The 15,262-nt window shown below is 36.4% G+C and overlaps 1 protein-coding gene across 1 annotated transcript; it reads right to left on the bottom strand.

Moving 5' to 3' along the window:
• Positions 1 to 9,087: 9,087 nt before the first annotated feature.
• LOC113069077 (growth/differentiation factor 6-A-like) lies at positions 9,088 to 13,728 on the bottom strand. Its single transcript, XM_026242050.1, has 2 exons — positions 13,354 to 13,728; positions 9,088 to 10,344 (listed from the first exon to the last, which is right to left on the bottom strand). The coding sequence occupies exons 1-2, from the start codon at positions 13,658 to 13,660 to the stop codon at positions 9,377 to 9,379; spliced, it is 1,275 nt and encodes a 424-aa protein (XP_026097835.1). The 5' UTR covers positions 13,661 to 13,728; the 3' UTR covers positions 9,088 to 9,376.
• Positions 13,729 to 15,262: the final 1,534 nt, after the last annotated feature.

The following is a 15,262-nucleotide window of genomic DNA, read 5'->3' as shown; positions in this document are numbered from 1 at the left end:
ATCACGAATAACTGGTACAGTCGGCAAAGGCAAGCATTATGCAGTTTGTCAGAGAAATCATGCAAAGCAGTTGACAAGAGAATTTGATCTTTCTATTGTGTATGGCTCTCGAGGTCTCACCAAAAATAGCCTTTAGAAATCTGCACGGGAGGTTTTTCCTTTCGCCATTGATGTTATTGGCACTGTTCAGCCGAGGTCATGACAGCCTAACTGAAGGAAATACCCTTCAAGTGTCCACACTGGTGTCTGAGGGGACGTGGTGGACATAGTGGATTAAATGTCAATCTTTCTTAAATTTAGTATTACTGAAACACAATCTTGATTGTTTTCCCATTTGGAGCCTCTGTGAAGTTCTCGGTATGCCTTGCCTTTGTTAAAGACTTTGTGATTTATTAAGTTATTCTGCTCTATAGATTTACGGCACATGACAAATTTTATCTGCCAAAGGATATGACTGATCATGTCTTGACTAAGGTTTGACTAGAGCTATCAGTTAATCGCATTAATTAGTATAATAAATGATCTCAAGCAAGCTTTTTTTTCTGTTTAAGTAAGTTTTTACTGTATTATATTTTATTTTTCTTTGTATTTTTTTTTAAAACAAACAATTAAACAAATATTTTATGCTAGGGCTTTTGTCAGTAAATTGATTTATGCAGTTATTTGCAATCAGTGTATAATGTGATTAATTTTATTAAATCTTTTAATTGACAGCTCAAGTTTAAATTCTTTTTCACAATGAAGAAAAAAAAGTGTTTTAGGGCTTCAGAATATTATGTGACAGTTACTTCTAGTTACTTCTGACATCTTTAAGTGTGCTGAGGAATATGAAGGAGCAAGATCCTTCACAGTCCCGTGGTGGTTTAAGTTCCTATGTAAATCAAATGGGAGGGCTGCTCCTTTTGTTACTCTCAAGTCACAAATTGTGCCTTTAAAATTAAAGATGAGGTTCTTATCAAGCAGTGACATACAGGTACTAGCTCTTGTTAAAATGGCTGTCAGAAAACAAAGAAAAGCCTTATGATGTAGTGGATCTTTGATGACTTGAGGACGCTCTGAATACCAGATTAACATTTTATTCCACTTAGTCGCCGAATATTGTAATGCTACCAGTATTTTAGTGCGTATTATCTAATTCCATGGCAAAAGCATCAAGCTTGTCACAAAACACTTAACAGTCACAAGATTGATGTATGACTGATGTATTTGTGGCATTTAATTTTTCAAATATTCATAAACTTGTTAAATGATTGTAAAATATCTGATATTTTGATTCTCAAATATGTTGTAAGTAACTGTATTTTTGCTTCAGCTAACTTAAAGATTCTTTAATTGACATTGTAACAGTGTATAATTGTGTTTTTATGTGAATAATTTCTAAACAAACAAATGTGCCATGGAGTGTGGAGCAGGACACAAGTAAATTATTTATTTTTAGTGGAACACATTTTTTTTTTAAACTTGACTTAACCAGAGAGTTCACATAAGAACAAAACTCCTACCTGGCATAAAGATATTGTCCTCTTGATGGAAAATGTATTTAATTATAATTAAAAGTTTTGACAGGAACAAAAGGTTAAGAATTCTGTATTCTGTCCATAGAAGTTCATATTGTTAATAAAAAACATTTGCAATCAATTCAATAAAAGTTAGTTTTTAGTAAGAGATTTGTCCAATTTCAACATTTGAATTTTACATTTGTGCTGTTGTTTACTGCTATATTAATTTAATTTAATAAAATGAAAAATTACAATGTTAATTGTCATAAAATATACTTCAAGGAGGACATTTTTGCTTAATATTGTTTTAGCGTTGCATATCACTATTTGATCTCTTATAACTTTTCTTTTTGGTTTTCAGTGAAATGTTTTACACTCAGAACATGTTATTTGATTTCTGTCTGAAGAGAAATTTTATTATTATGGCAGGAAATGCCTGTACTATCATGGGTCAAATACAGTCCTGTCAGCAATGAACTGGAACCTTACAAACCCACTTAATTATGATTTTTTATGAAGCCCAGGCTAACCCTTATTTAAGGCGGGAAATTATGCATATTTGAGCTTTCTTCATATGAATGGACCTCAACATGGATCATTTTTATTTTCCAGTCAGTATCAGCAGCACTCTGGAATAGTGTTTTTCCTGTAAAGCTGCTATTCTTTTAGTTTGAGAACCATTTGGGATTCTTAGGCCCCAACTTGGCTCCTGACACCTCCCAGGAGTTTGCTTTTTGGTGAAAAGAGGAGCCAAAGCGGGAGAAAACCCCGCTGTAGGTTTGTTCTCTGCTTGCGTGGTTCCTGGGGGTTACCAAGTGAAATATTACCTCAAAAAGCCTGGGGACCAGTAATATAATTCAGTCCTCTAACCACCTCTGTCAATGTATTAAAACATCAAAACTCTTGTATTTAACTCTGATGCTCAAGTGACTTGATCTGATTTTCCTGAACTTAAAGGACTAGTCCACCCAATTATGAATATTTTTTTCACCATTTACTCACTGTTCCAAACTAGTATGACTTTCTTTATCTTTGGGGCACATATCCTGGTCTCATGTCCAAATTTTACCATACAATGAAAATGAAAGGGAACTGGGACTGTCAAGCTCTAAAATGACAAAAAAAAGCACCATAAAAGTATCAGAAAATGGCATGTATGTGACAAATCATTCAAAACCAGTCTGAATGATTTGTTTGCAAATCAGATCCTCTGTTTCTCATGTTCAACTCACTGTCTCAGCTTTGTTGAAATGATTAAACACCCCACTGAACGGCAGTGATTTTGAGTCATTGATTTTGGACATTGAGTCAATAACAAAATTTCAGTCTGCTTAAAAAGATTTAGAATATGGTGCATGAGTCATTTGAACCACTTTTGCGGAACTTTTAGGGTCTGTTTACAGAGACGCATTTTTGCATTTAAATATAGGATCCATCTGCAGAGGCGCAGCACTGGTGATTGGAAAAGAAGGCAGGATTTTCACTCATTTCTTGTTTTTCAGTGTGTGAAAATTTGTCATTTTGGAGTTTAACATCACAAGTTCCAAGTGCTTGCCACAAGCTTGTAGCAAGGATAGTTTCAGATTTTTTCTTGAAGATCACTAAATGATGATAGTTTTCATTTTTGGGTGAGCTATGCCTTTAGAAATAAGGGACAGGCTTTGGTACAACACCACACAGATCCTCAGCAGGCATAGCCACCTTTCCCTTCCACAACCGATTGTTCTGCTGATTTGAAATCTGTCTTCAGTACCAGGACGTCCTATAGGTGGTCTGCTCCAGCAGTGATTGGCGCATCCTGTTGCCAAGCGGCTCAGCAAACAGAGAATAAATATTTCCAGCTGATCTGTTTCCCCTTCTTTCTGAGAGTCGGGACTCTCCGTGTAAGCCCAGGTCTCTTTAATCTTCGTTTCCAGGCTTCTCAAAAAGAATGACAAAGCCCCTTAATTTGCTTATCCTTGATTTAAACCAGGAGGCAGGGCTAGTTCATAGAAGGAAATGGAGTAATCCTGCCGGGTGGATTGAATTGTGGCAAAGCAAACAAGCTTTACTGTTTTACATCTCCAGAGTGGTTTGGGTTCTCTTGTGGTGATGAAGAATCGTTCCAGAGATATTCTGGTATTTTCTTGCCAAATATCATCTGCAATAGATCATTTTCTTTTCCCCTGGTCTTTGTTATGTTTTTGTTTTGACATGGCAATAGTTGCTCTTTGTTCCCATCTTTCTCAATTTTTGTACCAACTTATCATCTGAGACGCTCTGATCCAGGGATAAAATTGAAATCGATCTTTTCTAGTATTTGTAAGCCTACTGTGTTTGCTGTTATTGTGAGATTTGTCTTCCAAAAAAGTATTTTCTTATTATAGCAGCACTGATACTGTGGCTATTTCCAATGCATGTAATCCAGGTCCCACATTCTCATACAATGACACAAACCGGTGAGTGTAGGAAAAGCAAACAGTGCATCCCATCCCACAAGCCTGCTCTCACAGGCGTATTGACAAAGTTTTTCAGGTTGTGTAACTAACAGAGAGTCAGAATTGTCCCCGACGATGGCTCATCATTTCTATTGATTTGGTTTAAGTGAATAAGATCAGTTTAAACACCGTATTTACATTCACATCAGGTGTAATAGTGGAATCATGTGCTAAAAGAAGCAGCAAAGTGAAATACAATGAGCAGATATGTATGAAAATCTTAATGGGAAAAACACACTGAGACACGTCAGCCAACCCTGAGTTTGAAGCAATGGCCTGCCTTTGCATTTCAGCTGCATTAAAAAGCTGATAAACAAATGCAATCAACCAGAACGCTTCAGTTACTACTTTATGAGTCTTACATATTTTCCAGGTGCTAGTTTCATAATTAATGTAATGCTGCATACTGCATATCACACATTCAGAAGGGACATGTAAAACAGGTGTGAAAACTTATGCAAGCTGATTCACTCTTCTGGAAAAGCTTTGTAAATTAGTAAATGCCAAATGTTTCAGAAACAACATGTATCTAATTATGCCGTTCTAGTTCGAGTGCAAAACTAAAATGTATCCTATTAGAATCCTTTTTAAGAATACATGTTATACTGTTCATTTAAATATATTATATATATATATACACATTAGGAAATATGTAGTTATGGATAATTGACCAATATACTTAACTAAAAATAATTTCATTTTAATTGATGTATAATTCTTTTATTATAATAGATTTAGTATATATTTTTTTTTTTTTATAATGTTTCATATATATTTATTTTTATATATATATTAATAAAACACATCTGACAAAAATGTTTTAGGAAATGTCTATCAAATGTAATATGTCTTTAAAAGTAGCATTAATTCCCACTGTCAAGTATTAACACTTTGTTTCTAAATGAAAGATTCAGGCCCGTAGTACTATATTTATACATAAAATATTTGTCCCGAACACCAAGAAAACATTTGGATGAGAGCTTCATAATTTCCTCCATCTCAGAATGTCTGTCAACTTTTTGACCTGAATGAGAATTTATATGACAAAAGTGGCTCTCAGGAAAAGACATCTGGACAGATGTCAAAGTCTGGACACTGCAGTGCTGTTTTTGGTCTCAGTTGTGACTGTGACATGATTCAATAAAAAAAGAAACGAGCGTGTTTAAAAAGACCTTTCCTCTCTTAAAGAAAAGCTGTATCTTGTCATGGACTTTAGGCAGTTGTTCAAATATTTGGGGGTCAGTGCTCATCTGAGAAATGGACTTGGTGAGGGTCCACCTATTTTGTCCCTAATTATTTGATATAGTGTATTATTGCAGTATCTGTAGACTTAACAAAGGAAATATTAACGACCTTCATTCAGATTAGTTATGCTATCCATCAAAAAAAAGATTAACAGACAGCATAAACGTCTTTGAATAAGTTATCTCTGTTACTCCTTTTTAAATATTGGAATTATTTTAATAAAAGTGACTGATGAGCCGTCTCCTCCAGTTGCTCTTACATCATAACCTTCTCTGGACATGTGCTCAATGGCAGGACACAAAGTCATTCATAAAAAAAAAAAAAAAAAACATGTGGACCCTCCACTCACATTAGTGTTTCCTGGAGCTCAGCACACAATGCCACACAGCTCCCCTACCAGCGCCGGACAATAATGTATCCAGGTGTTGTATGGATTTTAGAATCACCTGGAAACTTCCTGACTATTGCTGGCAAAAAAATGAGACAAAATATAAACCCAATAATGATTCCGGAACCGTGGGTGAGTCAGACAGTCACATAGGGTTCACTTTCATGTGGATGTCTGGGAAAGAAGATTTGCTGCGGGACTGCTTTTTTTCTTTTAGCATCAATACAGTTTTTTTTTTTTTTTTAAATAAATAAAATCATCTGTACAAAAAAATTATAAAGAAGACGTGTGAAAAGATGAGAAGTGTTTACTTTTTGTTTTTAAATGTAATTTGTTTTATATATATATATATATATATATATATATATATATATATATATATATATATATATATATATATATATATATATATATATATATATCATACATACACTAATAAACAATATATCAAGAAAACAATATATTGCAGATAATTTACAATGGATTATGTACACTTCATTATTTAACAGTATGCATACTCTCACATACAGTAAACAGTGCATTTACAATAAAAAGTCAGAAAAACAAAAAAATGACATTCTTGCTCTGTGTTATGAAATGATCATTTTTGCAGCCAGATAAATACAAAACACTAAATGCATTAAATTAAGGAAAGCACTTTGACATGTGTGCAATAATTTACACTTATATTTTTAACCTTTGTTCTAATAAAAAGAAACAGCTTTTTTATTCCCTCCATATTTTGTTAAGCAAACATATATTTTACCAGCTTATGTTCAGTAAAGTATAACAGATGCCGGTGAAGGTAAGTTAAGATGGCTTAGCACTGATCAGCATGAACGTTCGAGGGGTGCCAAACCCCTTAACTGCACCATGACAATCCTGCAGGCTTTGCATTCATTTCTCTGAGAGCACTTGGCATAGTAAATTAAAACTCCTTCTCTACTAAATGTCTCCTGAGGCTTTTCACTTCAGTCAAATAGCAAGGCACAACTGAGGTAACTCATGCAGCGCTTAAGCTGATAACCTCCAGACCTCTGAACAACAGACAACGGCAATGGCACTTTTTGTGCTTCTCCTTCAACCAAAGATGGCGTCCCCTAATGTTAATCTTTTCCAGCTAGGTGTGGTATTGCGATCGTGTCAATATTGAAAGAAAGGCTGCTTATAAAAAGAATCAGACTGTTTGGAGAAACTGCCTTGAGAGGAATTAGATTAAGGAGCCAGCACATACGATTGGAATTGTTTACAACAAGAAGAGATAAAGACCTCGAGAGAAGGATATTGCTTGGACTATCCTTGACTGGCCAAATGAAATTAATTTGTTTTCATAGATTTCAAATAGATGTCAAAAGATCTCCTTTTTGCATTATATTTTCAGTCTGGTTCAGTCCTGCAGTCTGCAGAACAAGATTTTACCAGATCTGCACAATTTGAACAGGGAAATAGAGAAATACTGCGAGGGGTGCAACTGCTTTCGTCTTGATTGTAAATGGTAAATTGAATTTTCTCATGCAAAAGTACATACAAACAATCAAAACAACAAGCTTGTAACTAACAGTCATTAATGTCCTGTAAAACCACACAGGAAATTTTCTTAAGTGTCACACAGATTTCGTGCCATTATATTATTCTGAACTGCACAGATGCTCTCACTAATTTTTCTGTGGTCTGTTAATTTAGGAATGTAACTTTCATACTGCCACCGTGGACCATGTGACTGATTATCATTCCCATACAATGACACCAACATTAATTAAGGGGAATTACCATGGAGAAATGTCGCAAAAAATGAAAAACAATTGCTGTTATGAATTGAAAAATCTGCTTTGTATTTCTTCATAGTGGAAACAGTTGATGTTATATAAACAGTAAGCAGGCAAATATTTCTGCCCTGACACTGAGATTAATGAACGCTAGAAGCTTATTTTCATTTTGTTCTTATGGCTTGATGTCATTCAGAAGAAGTTCTGTGTAAAACTTTCACACAAACTAACACGAATTTAAGGAGATAATTCACCAAACTTTCAAAAACTGTGTTTTTTTGTCCATGCAACATTCCTCAAAACATCTTTTATGCTCCACAGAAAAAAAACTACAGTTCTGGAATGACATGAATTTAAAATTTTGGGTGAACTAACCTTTTAAAGCCTAAAAACTGGGCATAAATTAAGTCCCTTTTTGTTTTTGTAAGGCACTTTTTTAACTTGTGGCTGTCATTCAGAAATAAACTAGAAATAAACACTGTTGATTTGTATGAAAAATCCATAATAAGGCATGGCATTAAAGCATAAAATGAATGTAATCTAATCTAATTATCAGCTCAAGTAAACAATCTCTTTCAGTAAATGTGGGTGAACACTTAAGACTTCAAACAGCCAAATCTGGTGTCAGAATAAAACAAAACAATCATTTTTAAATTTGGCTCCACAACTCCTTTCACAAAGTAAGGTCTGAGGTCGCTCAATGCAATGAAGTCATTTATCTTGCACATATTGCACACATCACGTACTATACTGCAGCTCTATCATCCGACCAAAGCCAAATCCAGCTCATTAAACGGCTTAATATTAGGTTTAGCATTGAGTGTGTTATTTTAAGACTATGAAATTATATAAATAAACCATTTTATGGTTTATTCTTTTTTATGCAAGCTAGTGCTGAGAAAAAAAGAAGCCTGATTTAAAAAAAAAAATCATCAGGCTCCTATATTAAGCTATCAGTATGACACAGGACTCTCGGAAGTATGCAATTCATTTTTGGTCATGAGAACTCATGCAGCTTCTTTTTTCAAGCCAATTACTTGAGCCATAAATGGCATATGACTAATTACTCTAAATCTGAAGGAAAATTATGTCATGACAATGCTGATTGGCTGATGACACCGCACATGCACAGCCCCCAACCCTTTGAATGTGAATATCCTGAGTTCCCTGAGTATCCTGACAAAAGATAGGGTGAAAATGTCAATTTTGATACGTTTAAGAAAGCTTTGTGTACTGGAAAAACACCTAAAGATGTGGTTTAAATATAATACAGCTATCTTGAATGGATGTCAGTTAATAAAGATGTTTTTGCAACCACACGGTGTAGTTAAAAAATCTAATAAGCTAATGAGGCCATGCTAACCAGCTGAACTTTGACCCCTTCGATTTAAAAAGGAGTCAAACTTTCACTCAGTAAATGTAAACTTTCACTCAGTCAATGCCATATTTAATTAAGGCCACCTGACTCCACAGAGAAACATTTTCAGAGGCACTATCAAATTCTTCAGAGCTATTTCATCTTGAATATAAGCTGACTGTCATGCAAAGCACCTTTAGCTGTTATACACGTTATAGTTGCGTGCTACCGCTGACAGATTCTCAGACTCTGACAGAGTCTTAACGGAGCCAACATTTCTACCACTGCTGCAAGGATACTTCAACACTCTATCATTAAGTTTATATTATAAGAGGATGTAAAATAATTTCTGGAAAGCCTACGTTTTCACTCTTTTTCTGTTGAGGAGTTGTTTATTTGGTTTTGTAAGGGAATTTGGAGCTGTTCGGCACACATGTCCTCCGCTCACTTCTAAAACACAACTCAATGTCTTATCTCCGTTTGAACATACACACATGCTCACTGTCACACACTTACACACTGTCCATCTCACCAGCTCTGACTACTTCAGCTTGCCCACAATGCTGCACTTGGCCTCTGCGTGTGAGGCAGCAGCAGCAGCTTTCGGATAATGTCCAGGGGTAGGTCACCCCTCACTCACATTGCTACCTGCACCCACAACTCTCCACCACCATGTCCTCGTACTGTTTATAAACTACGTTATTCCCAGAGTCAATGTACAGGATGCTGATGGGACTGAGCTTAGTAGGAACGCAACAACTGGGAGGGGTGGACTCTGGGTCCATGGAGTTCATGAGAGTCTGGATGATGGCATGGTTGGTCGGTTCCAGGTGTGACCGTAAAGGGAAGTCACACAAACCCTCACAGTGATAAGCTTCGTAATCTAGTGGTGCAATAATCCAGTCGTCCCAACCCAATTCTTTAAAGTTCACATGAAGCGGCTTCCGGCTGCAACGTGTTCTCCGCCTGCCGCCACCCTTTCCTCCACCGGCACTCCCTGTAACGGGTCCTAAACCAGAACGACCTGCTAGTGCAGTCCGCCTCCTCCGCCGATGTCTTGGGTGACCTTTAATACCATGCTCCGGAGCAGGATTAGGAAATGTATCACTTTTAATGGCCTTTATCTTCTCACGGATCTCCCTAAAGAGGTTCTCCTTCTTCCGAGCTCGAGTAAAGGTCACCAGTAAAGCCCTTTCATGGGTCTGCTGATCCTCGTGGCTCAGACCCAGCATGCCGGGATGCACAACCTCATTATTTGAATCAGAAATGGCTGATATACTGAAGCACAATGGCCTGCTGCCTTCCACGGTCCTGAACAACTTGAGGTGGGTCTTCACACTTGCACCAACATCAAACACATCCCAAGTGGCCGAAGCGGTATCTAGAAGATCAATGGTCCTGGAGGTGAGGAGCAGAGGTTGGTTAGAGGATCCCGGGAGGGAGCAGGTGTGAAGGAGTATTCGGTACAGGTTTCCACCGCTGGAGAGTAAACTGAAAACATCAGGCGATGGCCTCCTCGGTACCCGCAGCTCCACCTCCATCAGTTCATCTAGTCGTGAGAGACCAGACACGTCGAATGTGTACTGCTGGTGGAACTTTAGGGAAGGCTCCTCTGAAGGTATAAGAAAAAGGATGGATTAGCATTGAAATAAGAAATATAAGAATATTAAGAATGAATGCAGCAAGCTTACATGAAGCAGACACTAATGCGTCTTACATATGGCTTTTATGAAAATGGCATACGCAAATTGTCAGTCCTTCTACTCAATGAGAATAACATTCAAAGGCCTGAATGATTTTTACAAACACGAGGTGCAGGATGCTCACGGAGACCAGGTGGAGAGCATCTGGCTGACCTGTCAGACAGTGTCGGCCTTTGCCAGCATCTCCTAATTACACTGATTGAGTGAGAAGAAGTTTTAGCAGGACATTGGAAATGCTCAGCTCTCCGAGAAGCTCTCCTCCTTCCCCTATATGTCCTCAGGAGGATGCAGTAAATTTGAAAGGTGGATGGCTTAAGGGTGTAATTAAATGTTAGGTAACATTTCAAGCTGAGGTGGACCTCAGTATTCTGTGGCCACCATGAACTGGAACTGGTCTTTCATTATTCGCACAGCTAACTTGAAATCACTGCGGGGTACAAAATCTCTGTCTGCAAGATGTTGTCCTCTCCTTTCTTTGTCTGGAGAAAGAAATTGGCTAAAAGAACACATCCAATACTCATTCTCATCCGTGACTGAGATGATGCAGAACCAACCTTTGCTAAGAGAGACCAGACTTTGTGCTCAGAGTAAAACAAGCTTCGATGTTGACATCTTGACATCCAGTTCAAAAACTGGGACCCAGAGTACTATGCAACCTGATACAGAGACCACAGTTTCATGGGTTAAACATGAAGAGGATTCTTCCAATATGAGCTGGCTGCACAAAAACCCAAGGCCAGATCGGGACACATATTGACGTTACATTATGAGAGAGAGAACCTTGAGAATAACAGTAATTGCAAACTGTTTGAAACTATCAGATTTTTGGGGTTTGGTCACAAATGCTGTACCTGTCCTACAGTAATACATGAGAAAGAGCATCCGAAAGTGGTGTTTTGAAAGAAAAGCACCATATATTTATATCCTTTCTGAGACAAAGGAATGCTATAAAAAGGAAAGGTGAACAGTTGGAAGAGGTGTAGAGTAAAACATCCTCCTCTAAACTAATATCCGCTTGCCAGACTAAACAATGACATAACCTTGAAAATGAGCCGAGGCAGTCAGGGACTCAGGTTCAAGTACCATGGGCCTACATAGAGTCATAGTGTTTGCTCTTTTTTTGTCTTCAGACAATTCACAGTCAGTGTGGTCACCAAACTATGGTATGTATGTTGTTTAGTTTTAGGGTTGTTGTTTTTTTGTTTTTTTTTACATTGGCATAATTTATGATGGGGACAGGTGGGACAATCTTCACACAAAGGCATGCTGCATTTCCAGGCCATTTGAACAAGAAACACCTTATATTTAAAGCAAACACATTACTACTAAATCAACAAATTATGATTAATGATTAGAACTGGTCTTTACACAACAACAAAATTCTAGACCCAAAGCATAAGATGAAGGTGTACACTTCAATATTTAAATGTGTCAAGTCATTTTAGCACTTGAACTGGTCAGCAAGAATGATTGCTACCTCATATAATTCTATAACTTAGTTTTTTTTTTTTTATGCTATTGAAATTGTTGATTAAAATGGCTTTTATACATTGCTCAATTAATATTAATGAACTATGCATTCGCCATATCTTGACGTCATACTGTGGTCCATTTTATTATTATTTTATTAATAAGTATTTGTTTACTTTATTTATTTATTTCCCATTGTGATTGCCAATGGTTGTATATTTACTTTACAATAACTAGAGATCAACTCGAATCAAAAATGCATGACTCTTCACTCTTAACAAAATGTGGGAAAATATGAGTGGAAATATAATGCCTGGAATTATTACCTTAATATACGCTTAAACAAATGTGGCATTGTGCACTTTTTATTATTCAAAGGCTGTGCCCTCAAATGTTATAGCAGGCCTGTCAATATATGAATGTCCTTTCAATCTATCGAACATTCAAGAACAGAAGAGTCTCTGATTTCATACAAAAAAAAAATTCCACGCATATCTCCATATATTTGGTCGGGAGAAAAGTTGACATTCATTTCACAATTCTGTTTACGTGACGATCTTTATTTTAACATAAGTTTTAAATTAAATGTTTCTCTGTCTTTATGAGCAACACCTGGAGGAGAACGCGTGCTTCGTTTTAGATATTTTAGCTCAAGGTGCTGCTGAAGATTATTTGTCACAGATGTTGAAAATTTGAGACATTTGACTTAATATTTGGTATTTTTTGGAATTGTACGTAGCCTATTTCGAAAATATTATTGAGAAGTAGATAATCCTAAACAAAACTATAGGTGAGCGATACATGTTCATAAACACATCACCCATTTATATTACAGCAATCCAACTCATACATAATCACTGAGGCAGAGTATTTATTAATTATTATGATTCTTTACAAGTTGAATGGAGAAAGGAAATATGCGCGTAATTCTAATTCAAGATGGACTACGCATTTCTCTTTTTTATGTAAAAACCCAAATTGTGATATTTTTATTGCCATCTTCTTATGGAGTCATAATGATATGCCATAATAATAATAAGAAGAAGAAGAGTTCGTAATTATATTTTTTATAGTCTAATAACAGTTTTGTTGTCGTCTGCAACAAATTATATTAATCGATTATAATAATAATATCTAGGCATCAGAACATTTCTATATATAATAGATGAAATATACCCTACTGTCGTCATGTATATACATTTTAAATCATATTATATCTGTCACACCGATATCGATCATGTTTCAGTGTCAGCTGTCATAATACAAGCGTATTTTGAAGTGATTTATTACTGCAACGTTTACCTTATGCCATTCATTACAACTGATGATTTGATGTGCCAAGTATTATAATAAGATCAGGCTCAATCTGAAGGTATGAAATCTGCAGCGATGGCCTCAAGGAGGAGATCATCTTACAGCCCATCTATTTCTCTGTCTGTCTCACTCACCTGGTCCCAGGTCCATGAAGCTGGTCACTGTATTGGCATATCTCCTGGAGCGCGTCTGGCTGCCGTTGCTTGCGCGTCGGTCCAGTTCCGATAGAGTCCTGTACAGAGAGATCATGTAAGATGGAACATGAACAGATGTGGAGCCGTTCCGTGAGTTCGCGCTGGCTTCTGCAGGACCGCGCGCATCCAGATGTGAGTGGAGCCCGTTATCGGGGTACTGAACCGATCCCAGCACCACTGCCTCAAGAACATTCCCAAAGCAAAAAGAGAACCATAGGAAGGGAGCGGCAGTCTTCTTGGGAGTCATTTTCAGTGGTCTCTGGCCGAAAATGGCAAAGTTGGATGGACTTGATGACTTTGGAAACTCCCCTTTGCTCTTTAGATAGTGTTAATATATTGAACGTGAGTAACACTGAATGCCTGATGCTCACTATTCAAAGAGCGCCCCCAATTGGAAATATTTTAAATCCGAATTCTTAGAGAGAGGATTGATATCATTGCCACTTATTTCACTTTAAAAATAAATACAATTATGTCAGAACAGAATGAACTCAAAATAAAGAATAAAAGGACTTATTCTGCTTTACTAGGAATTTTCTTAGTACAACTGTACTGGGTTTTTTTTTTTTTTATGAGAAACTGACAAACATTTTTCTTAAAAAAAAAATTCTAAAAATGGAAATAAGCGTATTGGAAGTCAATATTTTGATTCGGAAATGTTGCTTTTCATGCTCTACCAACGTTTGCGCAATCGTCCCCCCGTTTACTGTGCGCACACTGCCATCTACCGTTGACAACACTTAACACACATGCAAATATAATGTACTGTAAGTTAAATTACAAAAATGCTTATAGTAAAATCCGTTTTCAATTAAGTAATTAAGTAGCTAGTCCATGCTTTTAAGTACAAATACTGCCTTTCTTATACTACTTGTGCTTTAAAGGGGACAGAATTGTCACACTTCTTACTCCAGTTAATATTCCTCAGTGTAGTTTTCTTTTTGAAAGTCAGTTTCTGTATAAACATCAAATCAATGGTGTGGCTAAAAATACAACATATGAAAAAATTACTATAAAGCTACTAAAGGCATTCACTATGTTATATGATATTCCCTCTGTTTTGCAAGCCATTAGTAAAGGCATTCAAAGATGAATGGCAAGGATTTAGATCTGATTCATTCTTCATGCTATCCATTTTTTAACTAATTTACATCTTGTCAAGTACCAAAAAAATAATGACTGTCATACGCATAATCAGTCAAAAATATACTTCTTTTCACTTGTCACTTACTGGAATCAAAGAAGGAGCACAACAATCCATTATTTCATTACAGCTATGCTCAACTTCTAAAGCTGAAAATGTCCAGCTGAAAATATGGTATCACAGAGATTTAACCTTGGATCACAGTGTTGCAGTAAAGCATATTTTCAATGTTACTACCTGTACACTTAATTTATATAACGTTACACTACTGTACTGGGCCTAAAATACCGTATCTCATCCATGTCAACCTGCAGCTGATTGTGTGTTGATTTGCTGTCTGGATTAACCAACACTTTGCTATAATATATATGGGGTATCAGGTTAAACTCTGGAGGCCAGGATGTACAATTCTTTTGCTTCCTCTCCTGACCTCATCTCCTGACCACATGCACACACAGACATTGGGTTTCTATGTTTTATGGGGAAATTCCATATAGTTAATGACTTCACAAACTTCCCCTCATAATGTAGTCTGATTTATAAGCTGTTTTACTCATGTTGACTAAAAAATAAATGTCCCCAGATCAAAACTACCAGTTTTATAATTCCTCCTCAGTATACAGGTGTTGGTCATATAATTAGAATCATGAAAAAGTTGATTTAATCACCAATTCCATTCAAAAAGTTAAACTTGTATATTATATT

This window comes from Carassius auratus, unplaced genomic scaffold (assembly GCF_003368295.1).
Source record: "Carassius auratus strain Wakin unplaced genomic scaffold, ASM336829v1 scaf_tig00000784, whole genome shotgun sequence".
Lineage (NCBI taxonomy): Eukaryota > Metazoa > Chordata > Actinopteri > Cypriniformes > Cyprinidae > Carassius > Carassius auratus.
Note: the sequence above shows the minus strand (reverse complement) of the source record. Positions and strands in the feature narration are given on the sequence as shown.

What these genes read in the sequence shown, in the direction of transcription:
- LOC113069077 (XM_026242050.1), bottom strand. Translation starts at nt 13,660, where the DNA reads ATGACTCCCAAGAAGACTGCCGCTCCCTTCCTATGGTTCTCTTTTTGC. An exon ending in CTTCATGGACCTGGGACCAG is followed by an intron (nt 10,345 to 13,353) that starts GTGAGTGAGACA and finishes TTATACCTTCAG; the next exon opens with AGGAGCCTTCCCTAAAGTTC.